This window comes from Squalius cephalus (genome assembly GCF_949319135.1).
Source record: "Squalius cephalus genome assembly, chromosome: 10".
NCBI classification, from domain to species: domain Eukaryota; kingdom Metazoa; phylum Chordata; class Actinopteri; order Cypriniformes; family Leuciscidae; genus Squalius; species Squalius cephalus.
The window spans coordinates 11449030-11474082 of NC_137131.1; the positions used below are offsets into that span (position 1 = coordinate 11449030).

The 25053-nt window shown below is 37.0% G+C and overlaps 1 protein-coding gene across 3 annotated transcripts; it reads right to left on the minus strand.

Moving 5' to 3' along the window:
* Nucleotides 1-998: 998 nt before the first annotated feature.
* Nucleotides 999-15847, minus strand: ube3a (ubiquitin protein ligase E3A). Of its 3 annotated transcripts, none has more exons than XM_079883867.1 (11): nucleotides 15501-15847; nucleotides 14456-14539; nucleotides 12281-12594; nucleotides 10948-12194; nucleotides 10669-10813; nucleotides 5270-5475; nucleotides 4210-4374; nucleotides 3946-4101; nucleotides 3780-3853; nucleotides 2184-2327; nucleotides 999-1359 (listed from the first exon to the last, which is right to left on the minus strand). In XM_079883867.1, coding segments are annotated over exons 2-11 (2574 nt in total). In that variant the 5' UTR covers nucleotides 14458-14539; nucleotides 15501-15847; the 3' UTR covers nucleotides 999-1238. The 3 variants fall into 3 exon arrangements, with proteins under 3 accessions (XP_079739993.1, XP_079739992.1, XP_079739994.1); XM_079883866.1 differs by having other exon boundaries at nucleotides 12281-12398; nucleotides 15501-15711; XM_079883868.1 differs by lacking the exon at nucleotides 15501-15847 and having other exon boundaries at nucleotides 12281-12394.
* Nucleotides 15848-25053: the final 9206 nt, after the last annotated feature.

The window sequence follows — 25053 nt, forward strand, 5'->3', positions numbered from 1 at the left end:
TGTCATTCTCAATATCAAGTTCTGTTTCCCCCTTTTATGTTAGCGCCATCAGCAGTGGAACAAACCACAGTCACATTTATTATGCAAGAGGGAAAATGGAAAAACAAAACAAAAAAAGAAATATGTAGAGGGCATTGCTAAAGTGGGTTTCCAGCTATGCATGTACAAACCGGAGCGGCAAATCTCAGGATAAATGTTTGGCACGACAAGACAGTGGTACAGTTTGTGCCAATTTCCCCTCATTTTCATCCAACAGTATAGGGCCAGACACTGTGCAGAGCAAGAAAAAAAAAAGCAACTAAAACAGAAACAGTTTCTTCACGGGGCAGTCAATTAGCATTCACCGACTAAAAGTCTGAATTTTGAATTAAAACAAGATGGATAACAAAACAAAACACTTGTAGAAAACCATTGAGAGAGTTTTATGGGAAGGTTGGATCTCTCTTTTGTAACACTACGTGTTTTTGTCAGGAGTGCACCGTGAGCGTAGATTAATTTTAGCAAACAGATCAATTCTGTGTGAAAGAAGCGAAATGCAGAACACTGGCCATAAAAGAGCAGCACAGCTTGTTCAAGCGGCATTACAAACAACGCAGTTCCTCAATAAATACAGATTCCTGGACACAATTGAGACTAGAGCTGCTCTGTACCTTTGAAAGCATTGCTGCAAATGCGAATGGACTAGGGAAGACCTATGAAACACGAGCCAAAAAAAGTCAAAGGGCAGACCAAAAACAAACAAACAAAAAACTAAGAGACATTCTGAATATTAAGTGCACTTTCACAGTTCAACCATAATACATCAATAAAGTTCCACTTCCTCCCTTTGATCTTGCTGTTTCATTAAGTTTAGATGGTGATCAGTCCTGCAGGTGTCGAAAACTTCTAACCGTCCCTCCTTTTTTATGACTACGAAAGCAAAAAGTGAGTGGATTTCCTGGCAGACATGCCAGAAGAGATTTAATCCCTTAAAATAAATAACGCAATATCTCAGTGCATACAAAAAGGGAACCTTAACACTTACATAAGAGGGAGAGAGAGCCAAGAGTCCAGTGTGGTTTAATCAACTATTTAGGCACAGGCACACGGCCACCAGAACTTTCCCATTTTAACCCATTTCACGTTGCCTTACATTTAAACTTGATATTTACTTTTAGTTGTCGATGTAGCTGAATTCTCCTTTGACGCACAAATGAAACCTCTGAGGGCGAGTGAGTTCTTTTGCGGGTCCTGGAGCCTCAGAGCATGCCGAAGCCTTTGGCGTAAGTGATGGCTTTAAGGAGTCTCTCTCTAAGTTTCTCTATGGTGGAGTATTCGGGGAGGAGCAGCACGTTGAAGCAAGTATGAGAAGTGGGTAACCTGATCATAAGAGGAGGAGAAGAAGAGTGTATTACTTTATTTAATACTTCTACTGCATGTTTATTGCTGTGGAAAGAAATGTATACAATGTCATTAACGTGATAAAAAAAAAACTGGTGAGAATGTAAAGCAGAATTTGTTTAGCATTACTACTGTTATTCCAGCATTCGTTTTCAATCATGCATAACATGCAAGCAAGTCTGGTGTGGTAAAGGTGTGATGCATTATGGTTCTTTCTTGGGTGATTCTGAATCGATTCAGCTGTATGGTGGCACTTAAGTGTGCGTAAGAGAGCCATATTCGACCCCCTGAGGTGAAAATCCAGTTTTTGTTATTGTTTATATGTCTAAGTGGAGTTTTTAAACTGCTTTAATTCATAAGTAAACACCATGGCTGATTATTTTCTTCTTAAAACCGCAGTGAACCAAAGACAGTCTCAAAAACGCGGTTTGAAATCGCTGGTGTTTCTGACATCACAAACTACCGTGTAACCGATCACGTCAACGTGTGATCGTCAGTGGATCTCTGAGCGGGTGTGAGTGAGTGGAGGCGGGGCTAATTTGCATATTCATAGAACCACGTATACTAAATGAGGCAAGGGTGTAGAGTTACATTCAAGCTATTTTAAAGCATGAAAAAAAATTCAAGGAAAAAACGTGTAAATACGTAATTTTGAGTTTAAAGGGATACAATAATTGACTACAGGGGGACTTTGGGATTCAACTGATCTGATACATGATCATGCAAATATTTGAATACGGTATGGTGTCAAAAACTGAACTCATTACTGTCCAAAAGTGTAGAGAGACAGTATTTGAGTTTACCTGTCTGAGTCAGGGCCATTTTTGGCAATAATCATCTTGAGTTTGCCTAAACCTCCAACTGGAGCTCTATCTGTGCCAGTGGTGAACTGAAGAAATAGCCTCTTCTGCTCCTGTCCAAATGAGTGCACAGTCTCCCAGAAATCCCTGATGAGAGACAAAAATATCATTTTTCATCATTTTTATACCACATAGGAAATAGTTTTTAAAATTAGTGGTCCACTGATATCGCTCTTGTAAATGCTGATGCCATTATCTAGAGCGCAGGATTACTGATGGACAATATAAGGCCCAATGCCCATATTTAATTGATCCTTCGCTAAGCCTCGCCCTCCTTGGTTACTGTTGCTACGCCTGACAAGCTTTCGCATGCCTGGCATGTCTATTACAGTATGTACACACCGGTGTCAGACATTCCCAAGGAGATAAGTAATTTTTGGCGAACAGGTGAAATGTCTGAGAGAGCAAGACAAAAGGGACTGCAGTATGCATTCGAGGGATATATCCACGACATAATATGCAACCGATTAGAGAATAATTTAATCAAAATCGAAGCTAAAGCCTATAGGTCCCAGCGCATGCAGCAGCCGCCTCATTTGCTGACCATTCAAATGGGAAACACAAATTGAGGAACAGCTATGTTCATGCACAGCAGGGTGAGTGAAATTAGAAAATAATCTAATAATTATAAATCAAACAGCTTATCCATAAATCTTGTGAAATAAACACAAGACATTAGCCTGACCACTTTGCAATGATAACATTCTCCCACTTATATTTTTAGCGCGCCAGGCTACTGCTCACACGTCGTGGAGCAAACGTAGGTGTTTTTGTTAATCCTGTCGACATTTAGTTGTGAATGGGGCCTCCCACACTGCTTGATCCACGCCGGCATTTCTCCCCTTGGGTTTTAGGTTTCGAGAAGGGGAAAAAAGTCCCCCCCCCCCGCCCAAACTTTTAGGAGACCGGGTATCAGATTTTCACAATCCCTACGCACAACGCTTCGGCATGTTTCCCTCGCTCAAAAGCTTGCCAGACCTCCCGCACCTAGTTACGGTTGCTAAGCCACAGATTGGCCTGTGGCGGTTTTCGGGCGTGGCTTATCGAAGGGTCAATTGACAGCACCTAGATGAAAGTTAAAATTGCAAACACAAAAATGAATCATTCACTTAATACTAATCTTGCACAACATTTATTCAAAATGTATTAAAAGTACCAGAAAACAAAGTTTTTATTATCCATTTACAAGGTTGTCAGTAGGTTTTGTAACTGGAGAAACTGCCAAAAACCTCAAATGACCAAATATACTACATATTTACATAAATATGCATACATAACTATGAAGTTAGAGAACAATTTTTTTTAAATATATATTTTATATAAAAATATATTAAATGCATAGATAATATATTAAATAATATATAAATATATATAATATATATATTTATATAAATTAATAATTTATTAAATGAAATAATATTAAATTATTATTATTAATAATAATAATAATAATGTTGTTTATATATATATATATATATATATATATATATATATATATACACACACACATATATATTATTTTATTAAGCATCCACATACTTAATAATGCGACAATCTTTGTTGTATCCTCCATCGTATTCTGTACTCTCTTCAAGTGCTAGGAAGTCAAGATTCTGCATGAGAAAGAAACAAATGGGTTTATATGTATGGATGTGCCACATGTGAGAACATCCTGGAGGTAGTTAACAATCTGTAGCTAACTTACCCTGCTGCCACATATAAGCAGCTCAATTTCCTCTGGTCGAAACAGATACTTCAGTGGAGATTCATTAGTGACCATGTGGAATCCTCTTCTGAAGGCCTTGAACTGTTTCTCCACAGTTTTGTTCAGCATGTACTCTGCATAGAGTGCCACAAAATCCTGCAGAGACCCACTTCATGTTATGCATATACTTGCAGATATGAACATGTTTGTGGTTTTAAAAGTTGAATGAATGAATGAATGTAATGCTTGTAAAAGTGAACTAACCTTTCTGTTCTCATTGGTAACTGGGATTTTATCACCGCCTTCCTTTAAATCATACATTAGTGGGTTTCCAAACAAGTCTGTTTGTGAGATCTGGAAGGTAATCATCATGTCTTCTTCCACATTACCTTCATATTCCTGTAGGTCCTTCAAACTCTGATAAAGAACCTGCAGAAACACACAATCAGCACTATTTTGACAGAACATAATCATTCTCTCGGCACTGATACTCCAAGCTTTTTATTTGCTAATCCAGTCTATTAAATAATTGCTATGTGACAGAGCAAGAATCAACTCGCCCCAAATATTTTGATGAGCAGTCACTGTGTGCTAAAGTCATAATGACTGAATTGCTGATGTACCTGCTCAAATCTCCTCTCAGCATGCCATTAAAAAGACTGAGGACAGAACATGCACACCCACTTGAAATAAAGCTGAAATGTTGCTCTTTGTAACCTCAGTCAACTTACAACATTTCAAGGAGGCCAAAAATCCAAGGCCATGTTTACATAATTATTATATTATATATTTGTTTGTATAGACATTACATACTGTCTTGTTGGATTTTGCAAGATTTGAATCTACATTTAAGTCTGCCTGCATGCGAAAAAAGTATGCACCACTTTTTCTAAAATGTAGTTTAAATTGATTTACATGTAAACTTTAAAAATGCACAATACTGTTCAAAAGTTTGGGATCAGACACTTAAAAAAAAAAAAAGTTTATTCAGCAAAGACACATTAAATTGATCAAAACACATTAAATTGATGATAAAGACTTTTAAAAAAAGATGAATGGTTTCCACAAAAATATTAAGTAGCACAGCTGTTTTCAACATTAATAATAATAAGTATAGTTTCTTGTAAACCAAATCAGCATATTAAAATGATTTCTGAAGGATCGTGCGACAAATAAATGCAGCCTTGGTGAGCATAAGACACTTCGTTCAAAAACATAAAATCTTACTGACCCCAAACTTTCTGTTATATTAGTGTTTACAAAAACAAATGCTTGACTAGGGAGATTGGTGAAGAACAAAGAAATGTAACCAGGCAAGTATTACCGGATGTGAGTCTGCAAGGTCTCGAAACGTTCCTTTCTTTCCCATTAATTTTCTGTAAACCACCATAGGGAAGTGCACATCGAGAATGCAATTATTGTAGATAGCTAGGCCCAGGACGATGCCTATCAAGGTGAATTGGCCTTCATTTTCAAACGATGAAGGATTGAACCAGAAAAGCTTTGTGCTTTCATCATAGGTAAACATGCCTGTGGATAAAACAGAAAGAGAAAGCGTGTACAGATGGGTGAACAACAGATGTCAACCACCTCAACCTTAATGAATCAAGATGACAACGAGACAGATCTGAATCGACTAGAGCCCGACCGATATGGATTTTTGGGCGCCGATGCCGATACCGATAAAAAAAAGCCAGATACCGATATATCGGCCGATATTATTTATGTGTATATTATAATACAGTAGCAATATTATTTATGTGTATTATAGTACAGTAAGTTTGGACACACTTTCCAATTGGTGTGTACAAACTTTTGATGGGTACTGTATATAGAAAAACAGTATAAACAGAATAAATACAGTATATAAACGTTTTGCAATGATAACTCAAATGTGGTGATTAAACACTTGTGTGACAAAGATATGTAATGGAGGCAGGGTGAATGATAGAATGAGAATTTGAGCTGTAATATTTTATATTATATTATAATATAATATATAGCATTTTATATTATATTATATTATATTATAAATACTCTTCTATTTTTAATCTTAATTTCTCTAATATCTACCAGTGGAGGAAGAGCTCAGATCTTTTTAGTAAAGTAAAATTAATAATATCATAATGAAAACGTTTATAATTACATATGTACAGTAGTTTTATACTATTTTAAATAAGTAGTAAGCAAAATGTACTAAACGTGAAACTAGGGCTGGACCCGAATATTCGAATATTCATTCGGTGGGTTGGTATTCGATTTGAAAATTTGACATTCGAATATTTGTTGTTGTTGTTTTTGTTTTTTTTACATCTGGGATCCCCCGCGAAACGGTTCTCATTCGCGCTTGAATAAGGCCGGCGACACACTGACTGCGTGGCATGGCCGTTTTTATTTCGGCTCCCATGTTAACAGGTTGGAGTTTGCACACTGCCTGCGTGAGACACGCGTCTCTCAGGCGCGGCTCGAGCCACGCGGAAAACGCATGCATGCTAGAAACAGAACTGACTCGCAAGTGTTCCAGCAACAGGAGTCTTCTCTGGCAAGAGCGCAGAACAGCGGAGTTTGTATGGAGGAAGTGCATGTCTGAGCTTGTGTTTTGGATTAAGCTGTGTTGCTTTGACATTGTGGAAAATAGAATAATAGAAACAAAATGTATTAGCCTTTTTACCCGTTATTATCAATCTAAATTAATCTCGTTTTTTAATTTAACTTAATTTCGTTTTTTCTTTATTTAAATTTCGTTTTTTCTTTATTTAAATTTCGTTTATCTTTATTTAAATTTAGTTTAATTTCTTTATTTAAATTTCGTTTAATTTCTTTATTTAAATTCCGTTTTTCTTTATTTAAATTCCGTTTTTCTTTATTTAAATTTCGTTTAATTTCTTTATTTAAATAAAGAAATTAAACGAAATTTAAATAAAGAAATTAAACGAAATTTAAATAAAGAAATTAAACGGAATTTAAATAAAGAAAAACGGAATTTAAATAAAGAAATTAAACGAAATTTAAATAAAGAAATTAAACGAAATTTAAATAAAGAAATTAAACGAAATTTAAATAAAGAAATTAAACGAAATTTAAATAAAGAAATTAAACGAAATTTAAATTTCGTTTAATTTCTTTATTTAAATTTCGTTTAATTTCTTTATTTAAATTTCGTTTTTCTTTATTTAAATTTCGTTTAATTTCTTTATTTATATTTCGTTTTTCTTTATTTAAATTTCGTTTTTCTTTATTTAAATTTCGTTTTTCTTTATTTAAATCTACCCTTTACTGTGTCAGTAATTTTGTTAGTCAGAAAAATATTAGACTACCTTAAAAGTATTGCTTAATTTAACAGACCTGTGTGTGTGCGTTTTATATGTCCGTTCTCGGACGCGTTCTCTGCCGGCGTGAGGTGCGCCGCTTCCCGCTCGCGCTGTTCTGTAGTTTACTAAAAGTGTATTAATTCTGAACGTGTCACTCTCCATCTGGCTACTTTTAATGCAAAATGGCCCTTTAATGCAAAATGGCAAAATGAGCTTTAACCTGTTAAGCTGCAACCCCACTTTTGAAAAATCCCCAGAAATGACATACCCAAACTGAAACAGATACAGTTCATGAACCCTTTGCACTAAAAGCACAAGTATGATCTCATTTGAAAGCTGACACCTGGTAGTTTATTGTAAATGTAGAATTAATTATTGTCATAATGATTTTTTTTTTTTTAAATAGCTTCAAAATTTTGTAAAGTTATTCGATTTTTTTTTTTATGAAACATATTAATGAAAATAAAATTGAAGTTGGCACTGGAGCAATCTAGAAATGCACTACAGCTAAAGCCACATGTCTGACCATGTTATATTTAAAATATGAAGATAATAAGTCTAAAACTCTGTATTTAGTTAAATGTTTTTCAAGATCATGTCATGACTTTATTTTGATTAGGCTACTCTAAAAATGCTACTGATGTTTAGTCGTCGTCTAAGCATCCATTCAGACTTTTGTCTCTATTGTTTTGTGGTGCAAACGAGCCCCATTCAGTCTCAGTCTCCCCCTGCACACATTCACACCTCTCCAGACTGGTTATGGCTCGAAATATGCATTTCTTTTGTCTGCATTATAGTTACTAACGACTGGCTATTCACAGGGTTTTAATCCCTAATTTCTTTTATCAAAGTTCTCACTTCACATTTGAAGTGCACTAAATAGTGGTCAAATGCACTAAAACATATCAGTAAGCATTCTTATTTAGAACAAAATTCATAAAAGAATAACCCCTGGTGGCAGGTGCACCTGGGCTAGCTAGCATGTTAGCTTAGCACACCATCAATACACGACCATTTATGAGATTAAAACCATGTTTGTGCTCCAAACTTACTTCATAACGCAATCGAGTGTTTTAAATAATCTTCTGTGATATAATTTGGCTTCAGATAAAAAAAAAAATCAGACAGAAAACATTATTTATAGTTTTATGCACGATGATAAAGTCTATATCGATTAGCATTACATTATAAATATAATATAAAATATAAAATACCTGGCATGGCTTGAAGAACACAGGCAAATCAAATATCATAGCAAACATGTTTATTGTCTTCAAAACATGCATATTACAGCGGGATCTCTGTAGCTTTGTGTGTAGCAGTGACGTCCTGGAATGTCACATGATTATGGCTCTTCTTCATGTCCCATATATGGATTATTTTTTGTGCATATAGCGCCCTCAGGCTATTGGTATGAATTGAAAACACTACACATCTCAGTAAGAAGCGATCATAATGATTACATCGACGCATTTGGGTATAAATTCAATAAATATTATTCCTGTCTTTAGAAATATGACGTGAATCTATGAGAATATATCAATATTTCTCCAAGTTTGCACGTTTTTGAGCTAAAAGCCCTGAAGGACGTTGTTTTGTGTATCGCTGTCATGACGACAGCACGGGAGTTTTTTATGAATGGAAGCGACTGACGCGCATAATTCATATTAAAGGTATGGACTCATTTTTTCATTTCATAACTCCTGACACAAATTAAGACATAACTGTCACTATAAGTTTCTCAGAATACAATAGTGGTCAAATACTGAAACTTGAGTATTATATCTTTTTAATGATGTATAGTTTGTCAAGGTATAACATTAAATCTGATAGTAACTTTGAACTATATAAATAAAAAAACGCTTCAGTGCGCCCACGCACTGGTGAAGCTTAACAGGTTAACACTGTGTCTACACCGGACGCGCTGTTATTTTTTTGCCACTTTTGCCAGTTCTTTGTAACAGCTTTTAGGTGCTTTATTGGCAGCGCCATCCTTACATAAATCACTGCACGCTGCAATTTTTTAAATATTAATTTATCGGCCGTTATAAATGCCGATACCGATAGTTAGGAAAATGCCTAATATCGGCCCGCCGATATATCGGTCGGGCTCTAGAATCAACAGTGTAAAATAAGTTCTGAGTGGAACGTTAAGGCCTGGTTTCACAAACGGGGCTTAGATTAAGCCAGAATTAGGCCTTAGTTCAATTAGGATATTTAAGCAACTTTTATAAACATGCCTTAGAAAAAACATTACTGGTGTGCATCTTGAGACAAAACAATGGCATTGACATTTTATGATTCTCAGTGCAAGTTGCTTTCGATTAAAACAGCTCAAACAGGCATTTTACTCTGGGACTAGCTCAAGCCTTGTCTGAAACTGGGGGTAAGGCTACTAGGCCATACAAACAATAACCTATCCATTCCAGTACCAATGAATATGAATTAAACTGAAATTAAATTGAACTTTGCGTTAGGATGCATGAAGAAAGACAAAAAGTCAAGTAGGAATTAAGGGTGGGCGATCTGATGATGTTATATTTTCAAGCGAATCGTAGAGATCATGATCTTTTATGTCCTCGTAATAATGCAATGCAAATACACCAATGACTGCCTGCAAGATGGCTGTGCTGACTAGCCAAATTATATCATATGTCTCTATCATGCCTGTTGACACATTTAAAAAAAACACAACAACAATTCAACAGCAGTAGGGCTGTGCGATGAATCAAATTTTAGTTTTGGTTTCTATTTTGGCTTCCAAGATTATAAAAACATGATAAGATAAAATAATCATTGTGCCGCATACCATCCCTTTCCTTCAAAGCAGTGTGCTTTCGCCCCTCCTTAAAAGCCTAAACTTAACATATAGTAAAATATAGTCTACTGCAGGACATGCTTTATTTTAAAAAGAGTTATTAAAAGCGCATTAAATTATGAAAGAGACTGATCCCCATGCGCTTTCTGTATTTGCGGTTAAATGGTTAAATATAAACAAAAATATGTAAAAATGTCTGTCTTGGCGAGAATTTACATAATGACAGTCTTGGGAAAGAAATAGGATGCGTGTCATTATATTAGATCCATGCATTCGGTCTTAAAGCCTAATGCAAATATCTGCTGCTGTCTGTCATTAATGTTAAACAAAAGACAAAGACAAAATCACTCACTGCTCTTGACTGAATAAAAATCAATGTATATTTAATTCATACAGTGTTTTAAAGTTTAACTCAGGGTTTAATGACTATTCTAGTCCATTGGCTTGTTCCAGTCGGGATATTCTCAATAGTACATGTCAAAATGGAGAAGGTCGCGATTCAAGATCGTGGATCATGATCGTTTGTTATAAGATCATGATATAAAATATTGGGAAGATTGCCCACCCCTAGTAGGAATTATTAATGATAATTACCTATATCTGGGTTAAAGATCTCCTCTACGACCAGTTGAAAGAACTCTTTGGATACTCCTCCTTCATCCACTCCTTGCTCACCCTCAAACTCCACATACAGCTGCTTCTTCAGGTCTGCTGGGTTTTCCATGGCAATCATCTCCAACTAAAACCAATCACACATTCATTTTACATCCACAAACATCTTCATCTTCAAAAAGGATAAACTATACACCACAAACCATTCAGATATCTTACTTCAAAACAAATATATAACTTTTTGAGCTCATTGGGACCTACCCTGACAAGAGCATCATCAATGACGTGGTCTCTGCGCACTTTGAGTCGCAGATAGGGGTTCAGCTGTTGTCCCTGCACCAAACTGTAGAGGGCAGTAATCCTGCGCTCACTGTACATTCGGATCCGGTTGTCATAGTACAGGCCAAGATTCTTAGTCACAGGGTTAAGAATGAACGGGCAGGTCATAAAGGAGAACTTGCTCTCGGTCTCCACTTTGAAGAAAGTGTAGTCTTTGTCCATTTCCAGCACATCATTGAGCGGTTCATTGATGAACTCCTCGAAGGGGATGAGGGGTTTTCGACAGTCCGAGGCACGAATGCCTAGTTCCGTCTCCAGCGGATCCACCCGAGGGCCTTTCTTATTGCGTCGTTCCTCGCCCAGCAGCTCCTGCAGAGTCAACTCACTCGACTCCGGGATCGGCTCGTCGTCCTCCTCCTCGTTGTGACCCGTGTCTAGGTCGCCGCCCAACACGTTTGCATAGTAGACGATTTTCAAGCACTTGGTGGCTGCCACCACTCCATCATCCTCGTTGACCAGGTTTTCGCTGCTGAACTCGTTGCTGATGACTGTGTAGGTAATAAGCTGCTGGAAAGTCTCGATCAGACGTCGGATCTGGTCTGTGCCGTACTGCGACCACAACCACGCAAGCTTAGCCAGAGCCGGAAGAGGTAGCTTGCTCATTGCCTTGCAGAATTGCGGCAGTGCGATTTCTAAGTATTCCGGACTGTGGAGGTTACTGTTCTCCATGACGATAATGAAGACGTTCAGGTAATTAGGGTCGGTGGCGTACACGTTGTGATAGGTGAGGTCACACTCTACGTTGGGCGACAGGTAGACTAACGCGTTGAGGAATGCTGCTTCAATCTTCTCGTTCGATAATAGTCTGTCGTACACTCTTCTAACTGCCTCAATGTCTACAGAAACTTCTACAGGATCAAACTTCTGGACGTTGTTCTCCCCGTGAGACGACCCATCTCCACTTGACGCTGAGGCTTCGGGTTCCACCTCCATCGCCGTGGACGAACCAGAGGCCGTTTCTTTCTCATCTTCATCTTTGTCCTCATCCTTGGCCTGTAGGGACTTGAGCTCTTCCTTGGTATGTTGCTTCGCCTTGCGGAAACTCTGGACCAGACTCTCCGCACTTGAGAAAACCCTACCGATGACACGAATTAGAGGAGAATAATCCTCAGACTCACTGCAGAGGCTCAGGATTTCATACACCTTCTCCTCCGTCAGGAAATTCAGATCTGCCAAAGAACAGAGTAACGCACATTTAAACATTTGCGACATTTGCGAACGACAGAAATTCTGCTATCACGACAACGTTATTCACCTCTAAAGTCCTCCCTTGCGGGTTGTAGGTCCTTATGGTTCATCTTCCCGTTGCTGCAAGCAGAGAAGTTGTGGGCTCCTTTGGCACTGTTCTCCGGGAAGGCTGAACTGGCTCCTTTCTTAGAGGGATGAGGATCACACAGTTTGGCATTATTTTTATATAACTCCAGGGCCTTGATGGCCGCTGCATTGTTATCCATGCGCTGGAAACCCGGAGAAGAGCCACAAGCCTCATTCGCGCAGGCCTCATTTCCACAGCCCTCTGTTAACTGGTGGTAGTAGCGCTCAATTAAATGCTTTGCAGCCGCTCGCTTCCTGCATCAGACATTCAAACAGGACAGCAGGGGGGATTAGTATGGTTCAATCCCGAAATAAGTGCAGAATAGTGCAAATACTTCTCTGCTAAATCAAACAAAGAAAACCCATCCATTTAAATTCTCTAACAGCCATCAAAACATGACTGTTGCATGTGCACATGACTGGCCTACTCTCAAAATTAAGGAAAAAGCAAGCATTATACCTTAAATTCTTTAAAAGGATTATTAATCTGAAACATAATGATACGAGTCAAAATCTGCTTAGGGGTGATTAAACGTAAAATGAAATCATGTAAAGATGTATCGTCTTTTATTGGAAAATTGAACAACATTTTATCAAACTTTGATAATTGCCTCAATCTTTTAAACAAACTGAGAAGATGGTGATCAAACTACATTTTATAAAACTCATCTGTCAAGTTCCTGAATCTTACATCAGCATGAGTCAAATTGGATGACCAGGAACACAATGATTGGATCATTATTGTAGTGATTATTATGTTTTTTTTTTTTTGGTTGGCAACAGTTCTTCTAACCCTAATTGATGGAGTGTGCAGCTTTTCATTTCTTAAACAACCATGTAGAGAGACACATCATGGCCATATTCCAGGATGACAACATCAAGATTCATCAGGCTCAAAATCGTGAAAGAATGGTTGGGAGGGAGCAGGAAGAATCATTTTCACACATGATTTGGCACCTCTGAGTCCAGACCTTAAATTCATTGAAAGTCTTTGGGATGTGCTGGAAGAGACTTTACAGAGTGCTGGACTCTTGCATTGTCAATACAAGATCTTGACCAAAAATGTATGCACCTCTTGATGGAAATGTTATTGCAGATTTTGACTCATATCTATAATGTTGCAACTCATGCAAAATGCTTTTTTGCACTGACACCAAAATATCATGCATTGATCAGTCACAATGTGTTAAAAAACAAACATTTAATAGACATTTAGCCTATGTCTTCATCATTAAATAGATGCCATCCTAATATTAAGTTTTGGGTTCAACAAGTTGCTCTATTGACAGCATTTGTGGCTTAATATTGAATCAAATAAAAAATGATTGACTCGTCCCTCAGTATACAAAAAATAATAAGCAAATAAAAATCAGCAACAGTAACAATTTACAATGGAAGTAAATGGAGGCAGATTTCCTGGGGGTTTAAAAGCATACATGAAGCTTGTATTTTTATTACAGCTTTCAAAAAACTCTTTATTATTTGATCTGTAATTCCTAAATTATGCTTTCCGGAATTACACTTTTCTAAGTGACTAAACTTCTGGTTATGTATCATCATCGTAATTCATGCCAATATAATTTTGAGGTCTTATGGCTTATACTTTTAAAACACAGCAATAATGCAATAATGTTTATTGCTTGGCCTCATGTACTTCCAAGTGCATTACTGTAACATGATTTTTTAACGAGCCACCAGTGTGGTCAATAGTGCTTTTTCAACCAACCCACAAGGTGCGGACACATTAGTGAAATTTCAGAAAAAATAATGCGGGCAAAAAAGAGACTAGCTGTCGATAAAGTAGCGATGCATAAAACGCCGTTTACACAGACAGAAGTCACTTACTTTCAAACCAAACAGCTTTCTGTGAATTCACATGAGCAAAATAGTTCCCTAAATCTGCTTAGGGAACTTTTTTGCCCGCACACGAAAAACACTTAATTGTGCAGATTCCTGTTGAACAACAGTTTCGCCCAGAAATTGTAAATGTGACCGCACCTTTAGGATAATGAAGAATTTGCTTATTCTTAATGCAAAACTGTAAAACAGAGTCAGTAATTTGGAAACTGACTATGTATGTTGATTAAAAAAAAAAGGTATAAACAAAGACACTTACATTAGACTTGCTTAAAGTTTCCAATATCACACTCTTCTTCAGCTCTGAACTCAAAGAGACCAAAAGGTGGTCAGGTAAGCAATCCTGCAGATTAACAGAGAGAACAGTCACTCACTCACATCAGTAACTTTACTGCTACATTACAGACAATATCCACAGACGACTGGGAATATAGTTCACTTAATGCTGACTGATGAAAGGGATTAAAACTAGCCTACCTCATTAACAACTGATAGAGACTGCTCAGGGTGATAGAGAAACATTGTACTGTTGGTAAACACGAACTAACGTGCATCACGGGGCAGAATGTCACCATAGATAGTGTCGTAAAACCTATATTACTACTACATAGACAGTCATTTGGGACCCTTTGATGTCCAAACATACTGACTAGGTACGTTAGTCAGCTCGCCAGTATTTGACACGCACCCATGTGTCTGCAAGAACAGCAGGAACATAAACCTAAAAAGAGGCCAGAACTAAAAACACACCGTGTGCTTTCGCATTAGTACCATCCTGTTTACCCCGAGCAGGAGGAGGAGAGGCCGCAGAGGGGCAGGCAGGGGGTATGACAGTGCACAAACAACTTCAACCTTGCACACACACGGTCAGTCTGCTAAAGATCATTTTAAAACAAACGAACACACACACCAAATAGTCACGAATAAAGTTTGTTGATGATGATCGTTGCGCTTAAGGCAGAGTGAGAGCAGCAGATCTTGTAACCTTGCAGTAACTGTCATGGGGAGTAATGGCAGGAAAGAGCTGAGTAACTAGTTAGCCTAGCTGCAGCTAACGTTAACCACAGTCCTGACAGTTAGACGCAACGTATGGGTTTTACTTAACGGTTATTGTTGCATAATCAAAAACGATGGAGTAATAAGGATATCGGCACTAAACATATTTCGCTTGTTTATCAGAAACTCCCTCCGTCCCTCCCCGGAGCGGGTTAGCAGCGCGGCTAACTGGCCTACCAGCGCTTATTACGGCTTCGATCGAGCGCGATCGGGATGGGAAAAGGGGGATTAATGTTTTGACAGCTTACTTCTGAAGATGTTCTGATGCAGACGAAAGAATCGGGTCGTTCAACATCACAATCGCTCGGTGTGCGGCGTGTATTCAACTCCAACCCCTCCACAAAATATTCGCGGCCATCTTGATCAACTGAGGCAAACACGGAGAGCGATCCCACAATGCACCGAGGCACGAAGACGACCATCAGTGTAAAACACGGCACAGACCTCTGGCAGTCAGTCAAGATCTGACTGGGATGTGTGGAATACTGTGGAAACGTTTAATACGGTATACATGTGCTTACAGGTCAAACTAACTTTTAAAACATGACTCAAGAGTCTTTGTAAATTTTACTATACATATATCAAAACCGAAACCATTGTAATATTAAGATTCATCAGCAGATGGCAGAATTCGAAAGGAAAACGGCAAAAACTAGATTTGCATTTGCTGATGGAAATACCAGTAGCCTATCGATACCGATTTTTTTTATATCAACATAATTATGATATCTACAGTTCTTTGTCATAAATGCAGTTTACATAATATGACGCGGGAGCAATTGTTTGTAAAAAAAAAAAACTGTTTCCCATCCACTGTAAAATCTTGCTTATTTATTTATTTATTTAATGAGTTTCCTTTCATCTAAATGGCATGAGTCTTTGTGACTTTTCCTACTCTTGATGTACTTTAAAATTTATTTTATAATATCAACCTAAAAGAAATGTAAAAGGGAGTGGAAATGGCAAATGAACCAGTTAATGGCCCTCTGCAGCCATCTACTGGTTATAGTGGTAATTTCATGTCATTTTCATGTTAAAAGTGTATTTGTTTTCCACCAGGTGACAGAAATCCTCCACAAAAACATGCTAATTTTTTTTTTTTCAACATGCCCTCATTTGTGGCTGAGCCCCCCTGATATTGAAATCGCCTCTTGTTCACGTAATATGTTGAGAGAAAATGTTCTTAGAACAACATTCATGCAACATCCTTTTGATGTTATTTGTATTTGATGAATGTTTTTTTTTGCAATGCTGAGAGAAGATGTTCTTATAGGAACAACATTATCGGGACGTCCTTATGATGTTATCTTTATCGTTCTTTGTTACTCATTTGTTTAATGAGTCATTGAATCATTTACATGTGTAATGAGTCACTGAATCATTTGCTCAACCGATTTGTTAAAAAAACACATTAGCATATTCACAAGAGAAATAAGTCTTTGCGTATCTACAAATCTACTGAGAGACTTTAGGTTTTCAATAACGGGCCAATCACAATTCAGTAAATAGTATAATGATAATTGTCGCTGTTATTAACATTTGATTGTTGAACATTCTGTCAGTGTAAAGGCCCATTCACACCAAGAAAGATAACTATTATGATATAACTACATTAGCATCCACACCAACGAACAATACACATAAGACTGAATTTTTCTAATAAGTAAAGTTTGAATATAGTCTGTATATTGGTTTAGGCTGAATTTATTGTAGAAGTTAATGTTTAGTGGTTTTGAAAAAAACCTGACCAGAATGTTAAAGAATGAATAAAGCGTTCCCTTGCAAGCACTGTAATAAAATAGCTGTGAATTACCGAGTTTGAATAAAGTAAGCACAAACTGAATAGCTTCCTATTACTGGTTTCCATAAGACTTAGTCTGTTCCTGTATTGACAACCTATCACGTCACCAGACCCTGTTCACATCTCACTAGCCTTTTACAGCTGCAAGCAGCAGCAGTTGTGAAAGACTTCATTACCATTTATTGATCTGAACTTTTGTTCTTTATCTAACAGCGTAAGACTGATTTATCAATTTGCTCAGACGTTTCTTAACAAAAAGCGCAGATCTGTGTATCACAATAGCATGATGGTACGACTGCAGTAACTGGGAATATTTTTGAGTCAGCACAGTGCTACATGGAGAAATTGTTAGATATTTGAACATCTAACTCTTATTCCGAGCTATTCATCACTGTAAAATGCATGAAAATCACCCGTTAGATTCCACATGCATCCCACTGTGTTTTGCTTATCTCACATTCAGGCTTACAAGAAAACCCCCCTTGAAAGACACAAGAGGCATTCTGTAAATTCGGAGGAAGCTCTTGTAGGCTTGAATAATGGAAAAGGTGACTTTATGATGATGCAGCTGTGGAGAATGAGGATCTCATGAATATAGACAGCTGTTTAGCCTGGAGTCAACATGGTTTGAGATCCCACCCCACTCATACAAATCTGCTCAAGCATTATGAGATGGAAAGACTGAACTAATCTAAAGAGTGCAGTTGTCGTGCTGCATTTCTATGGTAGACAAGAGGAGAAAACATTTATATTTTATAAAAAAATGATATTTTTAACACAGAGATAAAGACACTCTGCATATGTTCATAAAATGTTCATGGAATTAGCATGCACTAAAGACTTGAGAAGTCTTTGGCCTTTTTTTAAAGAATTACGTTTAGTGTAGTCTGGGTCACACTTTATGTGTAATTATATAGTACTGATTAATATTAAGCAACTACCATAGGGTTAGGGTAGGATTAGGATTTGGTTGAGGTTTAGTTGCATGTAATTATACATAATTTACTGTTATTACTATGGTAAGTACATGTATGTAACGAGGACACTGTAAAATAAAGTGTTACCGTAATCTGTAAAATATACTTATGAAAATGCAAAAACACAGTATAATAGTAATATTGCGAGATATTATTAACATTTAAAAGTATTTACATTTTTTGTATTTAAATATGTTTTAAAATCAAAGTTATTCCTGTAATCAAAGCCGAATTTTCAGCATCATTACTTAAGTCTTCAGTGTCACATGATCCTTCAGGAATCGATATGATTCCTTGGTGCTCAAAAAACATGAAACTGAAATCCGTTTTTGCTTCTTTCTTTTTTTGTAGAAACTGATACAGTAACGTTCAATAGGTTTAGTTAAGTACGATTTTTAAAAAAAAATGTATTACTTTTGGTTACACTTTATTTTACGGTGTCATTGTTACAGTGTAAATATATATTGATAGCACTGAGTAATATTATGTTACTATAGGGTTAGGGTAGGATTCGGATTTGGTTGAGGGTTAGTTGCATGTAATTATGCATAATTTACTGTTACTATGGTAAGTACATGTAACATATGTAACAAGGACACTGTAAAATAAAGTGTTACCAAAATGTTTCTTGAGCAGCAAATCATCATATTAGAATGATTTCTGAAGGATCATGTGACACTGAAGACTGCAGCAATGATGCTGAAAATACTTTGCATCACAGTAGTAACTTACATATAAAATTTGATAAAATAGCAAACAGTTATTTTATTAGTGAGTATAAGAGTGAGAAAAAACAAAATCTTAAAGATTCTAAATATGTATTTCTGAAGTTAGTGACTTTGATGGCTTCAGGGGGGCTTTTTGCAACTGGGGAGGCTGTTTTTCACCACAAGCCCTCGGTCAGGTTGGCCACGTAAAGCGAAAGCCCATGAAGTCCAGAACACTTCAGGCCTTTTTGTGAGATTAAAAAGTGCCAAAGCTTTAGGACACTCACTGCAGAACATAAACAAACTACCAGTGAAAGACACGGTCATGATTTGACACACAAATAGTCCATTTCACATGCTATCTAAGGGTTCATTTCAGCCAAGAGTAAGCACACAGACCTCCGCAGGGACTGCTGTAGAAATACACTCACACTGCTGACATGCAGTCAAGGTCTCTGGTGATGTTGTGTTCCCTTTCTAGACTGACGGTAGGATTTAGGGCATGAGGTGATGAAGCACGGTTGAACGCATTGATTTGTGGGGTTGGAAATGCAAGATCACAATCATTTGACAGATTTATTTTTAAACCAGATTTATAATGTGTTCCCCAGAATACATACTGTATATTTGAACATTTTAAGGAGCACTTTGTGAAAAACTGATCTTATCCGAATGGTTTGTCCTCCCACTGAAAAAATAAATAAATAAATAAATCCACCACTGACTTTTATCCATTCAGTAATCCATACCAGATATCTAAAAAATGTATGACTCTGCAATGTGTTGAAGAATTCGATTTTTTAAAGTAATTCATAACAAAATGGAATGTTGGGAAAAAAAAAAATCTGTTGACGTGGAGAAAAAAGGACATCATATAATGAATGGCTATACCTTGAATTATTTCATTTCAAAGAAAAATAGACATTATAGCGCCCACAAACCAATAAACAAACAGTAAGTGAATTGTCAATGTCTGAGGGGTTCTTTTCCCTCTCCATGTGTGCAAAATTGCATCAATCTTCCAAGCTGTACCCTTGAGCCACATAGCCTACATAAAAAGACTGAGAGCAAACTAGATTTGCAGCAAGTGTGATGGCCGAACAAATGAAAGCAAACATTGTGGTAACAGTTGAGGTGATTTCTCCATCAATTTATCAAAAGATAAATAAGTTGAATCATTAGGCAACATGTGTAGAATTTACATTTTAAATAATAATAATAAGCAATTTATGAATGCCCATACTCTACAGATTTATTTTGCTGCATATTATTACCATTTTCCTTAATCACCCATAAAAGGCTCAATATTCAGAACATGAATTTGATCACTCTGGCCAAAAAAGCAATAATTTAGCCTTTTTTCTTTCTTTCTTTCTTTCTTTCTTTCTTTCTTTCTTTCTTTCTTTCTTTCTTTCTTTCTTTCTTTCTTTCTTATATATTTTCTTTTTTTCAATTATGATTATTATTTTACTAACAATAATCTAATATGATATGATATGATATGACTGATATACTATGATATGATAGACATGATATAATAGTGATTCAGGCAGTATAGCCTTTAGTTAAATACGATTGTTATTTTTATTTCTTATGCATATGTTGTGATTATTTCATGGTTATTTTAATTCCTTTTCTATATAAAGCTCTTGAATTACCATTGTATATGACATGTGCTATATAAATAAACTTGCTGAAACAGACACTCATTCTTAGTTTCATGGACTTTTAGTTTGTTTTCACCAGTTTCCTGTCTTCCTTTGTTCAGTTTTCCCGCCACTCTTTAGTTGTCTGTGATTCGTTTTCAGTTCAGTCGTGTGTCATTAATAACCCTCGTATGTTGTGTTTGTATCACTCATTGTCCGGTCAAGTTTCCTCATAGCGGTTGGTTTCTTTTGATCATCTTGTATTGCCTTCTGAGTGGATTATTAAAGACGTTATACCTGATCTTCATCTTCATCGTGTGTTCCTTGCAACCGTTGGTGACACTTGCCTTGCCTCGCCTTGCCTCGCCTTGCCCAATATAATATAATATACGAGAATAAAATTAAATAGAATTTATATGGATATATTAATTGTTTTATATGTGTATGTATTAAGATGAATATTAATAATGTTATTGTGTGATATTGTAAAGGAAAAATGATGCATAGATTCAAATAGACAACACTGTATGTCAGTTAAACAGGAATTTAAAATACAAGCAATCATACAGGCTATTGGTTGGGCTTTAATCTGGCCAGCTGTGTAGGACAAGCTGGCATGCGATGGGAGAGAGAGAGGACTATGTGTTGGATAATTCCGACTGAAAAACAGCCCACTGACCATTCTAGAAAGTCCCCTTGAGGCTCAATCTTCCTCTCCCGCCATGTTTAAAATGCATTAGGAATATGTTCCCGTTGACCTTTGGAAGAGCAAGAAGGTCCAGTTATATTTGTCATATAGCTTTCCCCTCATCGCCTCGCTCCCTGTGACCTTTTCAGCAGGCCTGTTTAACAGGGTGATAAACTACAGCTTTAGGAGTAATGCTAGCTGCCATCACTGGACTCGGAAATCATTTTGAAATGATAAAGAGCAGATAGAAAGGGTTCTGGAGAATGTTTCCATATTTTATTCACAGTGTGACAACTGAATTCTGATGTATTTCCTTAAAAAGATGTCACAATGCTAAAAAAAGAGAGATAAACCTATTAACTTGTTTCTACTCAACTGTTAGATAATTTACTCACTTCATTACCAACATGCTGTTTGGTTTTGTTCACTCATTTTCACACAGAGCAAAAAACAACAACAAAAAAACAAGCAAAATCAAAATGCCAAAAAAATAAATAAATATTTATTAGGATTCAGCAAGCATCCACCCACAACAAGACCTTCTTGTCTTTTTGTGTGTGTGTGTGTGAGAGCAAAGACATTACTTCAGGTTTACTGTTTTAAAGCAGCCAGTGCTTTTGCTATAATTTAAATGGATTTGGTCTTCCTGAGAAAATCCATAAATAAGTTTTCCTGATTAGGTTGTAATTGCTTCTTCTAAAATGACCGGCAGAAAGCATTCGCTTGAGTGATTGCAGCGAAAAGACATTTTATCCATTCTCAGAACAGATATACTTGTAGGCATTTTCATAATTCATTTGGTAGGATACTAAAAGGTGCTTTATAGTGTTTTCAGAATGGCTTAATTGACATTTGACACCTGAACACGACAAATTATACATGAACACTTCAAGCAACATCTGTCCTCTCCTCCCCTTCTGAAACCTCAGAACAAAAGCATTTCAAGTCGACATGAAACGGAAGTTGCGATTGCCTTTATTTCTCTATTGTGACATACAGGGGTACAATGAAACTGAAACGCTGGCCAATATAGTGTTGGATGTTTCACACCTATGTGTGGCCTGTTGGCTAATCTTCACTGAATTTACAATCCATGAGTAAGAGCAGAGGGTGAAGGTTGAATGAGCAAAGAGCTCAAAAGAGGACAACTTGTTGGTGCATGTCTCGCTGGCTCATCTGTGACCAGGACAGCAAGTCTTTGTGGAGTATCGAGAGCTATGGTATCCAGAGTAATGTCAGCATACCGTCACGTAGGACGAACCACATCCAACAGGAGTAACTGTCGACACAAGAGGAAGCTGTCTGAAAGGGATGTCCAAACCCGGATTGAATCCAAAAATCATAAAACCACAGCTGCCCAACTCACTGAAGAATTAAATGCGCACCTCAACTCTCCTGTTTCCACCAAAACTGTTAGTCGAGAGCTCCACAGAGTCAATATTCATGGTCAGGCTGTTATAGCCAAACCTTTGGTCATTCGTGCCAAAGGCAAATGTCAGTTTCATTGATGCCAACAGTGTAAATCTTGGGCTGTGGACAATGTGAAACAATTCTTTTCCTCATCCGTGGGAAAGAGGCTTAACACCCAGAGTGAAGCACGGGGCAGGATCAGCTGCAATATCATGGCATTTCCTTCTGTGCTTGATGGGAGCGTCACTTTCAAGGACTACCGAACCATTCTGGAGGAACATTCGCACGTAATGGTTCAAACATTGTACCCTGAAGGGGTTGCCGTGTATCAGCATGATAATGCACCAGTACACACAGCAAACCGTACCAGAATGGTACGTTAAACATTGAACATCTTGAACATATCGAAATATTTTGGAGCCACTTTAGGGTATTTTGGAGGAGCAAGTCAGAAAACAATTTCCTCCACCAGCATCACATAGTGACCTGGCCTGTTCTGGAAGAGAAATGGCTCAAAATCCCTCCGGCCACTGTGGAGGACTTGCATTCCCAAGATAAATTAATGCTGTTTTGGCCACAAAAGGAAGCTTCACACCATACTAATAAATGATTGTGCTCTAAAACCAGGTGTTTTAGTTTCATTGTCCAACCCCTGTATATCTAAGTGAAGTGGCTTCTTAAACAAGAAAAAAATTATGGCGGGACTTCATTTTGTCCATCGAGAATTGATTGAATGGTTAGAAGGTTGTGATTTGCTATTGCTGTGATTTCATGTGAGTGACAGGTTTTCCCTCCCTCGCGCCAGCAAACACGCCATCAGGACGTCGTTATAAATCATCAATAATAAATACCGCAATATTTCATAAAAACAATACGAATTGTTAATTTTGATTTCATGATGATTCCAATACGCTACGAAGGTTAAAATGTGTGTAGAACAGATTGAAGAGTTCTAATCATTGGAGTAATAAGTTAATTCATGGCTATTCTTCAAGGAGAAGCAGCGAGGAGCTCTTTAACATGACAGTCTTCGGTATGCACATGAGAGCTCATCGCTCGGTGCTTTCCTTCTCATCAGCTTTTACAATCTGGTTAAATGGCACTGACGAAGAAACGCTCATCAATCAGCCAGCCCCTGAGCCTTTCTGTCTTAATTCATTTTAATCTTGGATGGAAGCCATCAAAGTCACTCTCTCAAAGGCCTAATGGGCAAACAACTTTGCTAAGATCAGCACAAGACCTTTTTCAAAGGCAGAATGATACTGTTGTTGTAATCAACTGAGCGAGAAGAAAAAGAACCATAAAGTGTTGATTCTTTATGTGTCTCTTGTCTGAGTTTATACAGGGGAGAGTAGGGTAAGCATGCAGTGACACTTTTTACTTAAATTATCCTCTGGGCAAGGAGAAATGAGGTAAAACTAATGCGTTTAATTCTATTTCAGGATGCCTGCTATCAAATGTAATGAGAAGAAATCGTCTATAACATAGACCCATAGGGGTAAGATGTGCCATGTCAAGGAGCAAGATGAATCATTCAATCATTTAAAAAAGAAAAAGAGATATAAATGAGAAAGAAAGACTTTTTACTAAAGCACAATGCCTTTAAAAAATCTTATTTTGCTGCATATTATCCCCTTTTTCATAAATCAAAATGTTGATTACTTATAGAGACACTGGTACACTTAACTCCTGCTGATTTTGGGGAAAATGCTTAATTTAATAATTCATGGCTAATATTTAGCCAAATTATTTTGGTATTTGGAGTATTTGGAGCACACATGTTGTAAAACTGCTGAAGATGTTTTCTTTATTTGCGGGTGTTTTTTCTATTTGCATAGCCTATGTTTTCTTTATTTGCAGCATGTTGAGCTCTCTCGGCTACTCTCGGCTACTGTAATATATACTGTATATATATATATATATATTTTTTTTTTTTAGAGCTGCATAAATCTAGTATGTGTCAACACAGACATTCACTTTCAAAAACAAACCTACCCTGAGAAACAATCACTGATATTCATGAGCTGCACACATTTATGAATCCGTTCTGTACCAATGCTAGATAAATCATATTCATCCGATTTATTACAATCTGAATTTTGTTTATCATCTCATGTAAGAACATACTGACTTGAGTCTGGCTCTAAAATAGTTGAAAAAATATATATAAATAAAATAATGTATGATTTCATCTAGCTGATGTACGCAGTTCCCATGTGGCCATGAGAGCGTCATTATTCTGTAATTGTATTGAATTGGAAATGGAGTCGTACATTCACTGTGCCGTTTGGTTTAGGCAGCTGTCATTGGTATTTGTGGCTGAAAGGCTGTAGACTCTAAATCAAAAGACAGAAATCATAAGATTTGAGTTATATATATTACAAGAAGTGGGGGACTGCTGAACCCTGATGTGAGCCTCAGCTCATACACATGCTCAAAGACAGATATCCTCATCAAAAAAGAAGCAGACTAACAGCATGGTATGTTAAATCACATATAGATGAATTATTGTTGGCTGCTGCTGTGATCTATGACCACGACTGGATTTATGGCGAACAAAATGAATAGATAT

Excerpts from the sequence above, each read along its gene's own strand:
- ube3a (XM_079883866.1), bottom strand. The coding sequence starts at position 15,674 with ATGGTCGTCTTCGTGCCTCGGTGCATTGTGGGATCGCTCTCCGTGTTT. Across the intron at positions 12,399-14,455 it reads AAACTTTAAGCAAGTCTAAT|AAAGGAGCCAGTTCAGCCTT; the intron begins GTAAGTGTCTTT and ends CATCCCTCTAAG. Across the intron at positions 12,195-12,280 it reads CGCAAGGGAGGACTTTAGAG|ATCTGAATTTCCTGACGGAG; the intron begins GTGAATAACGTT and ends GTTCTTTGGCAG.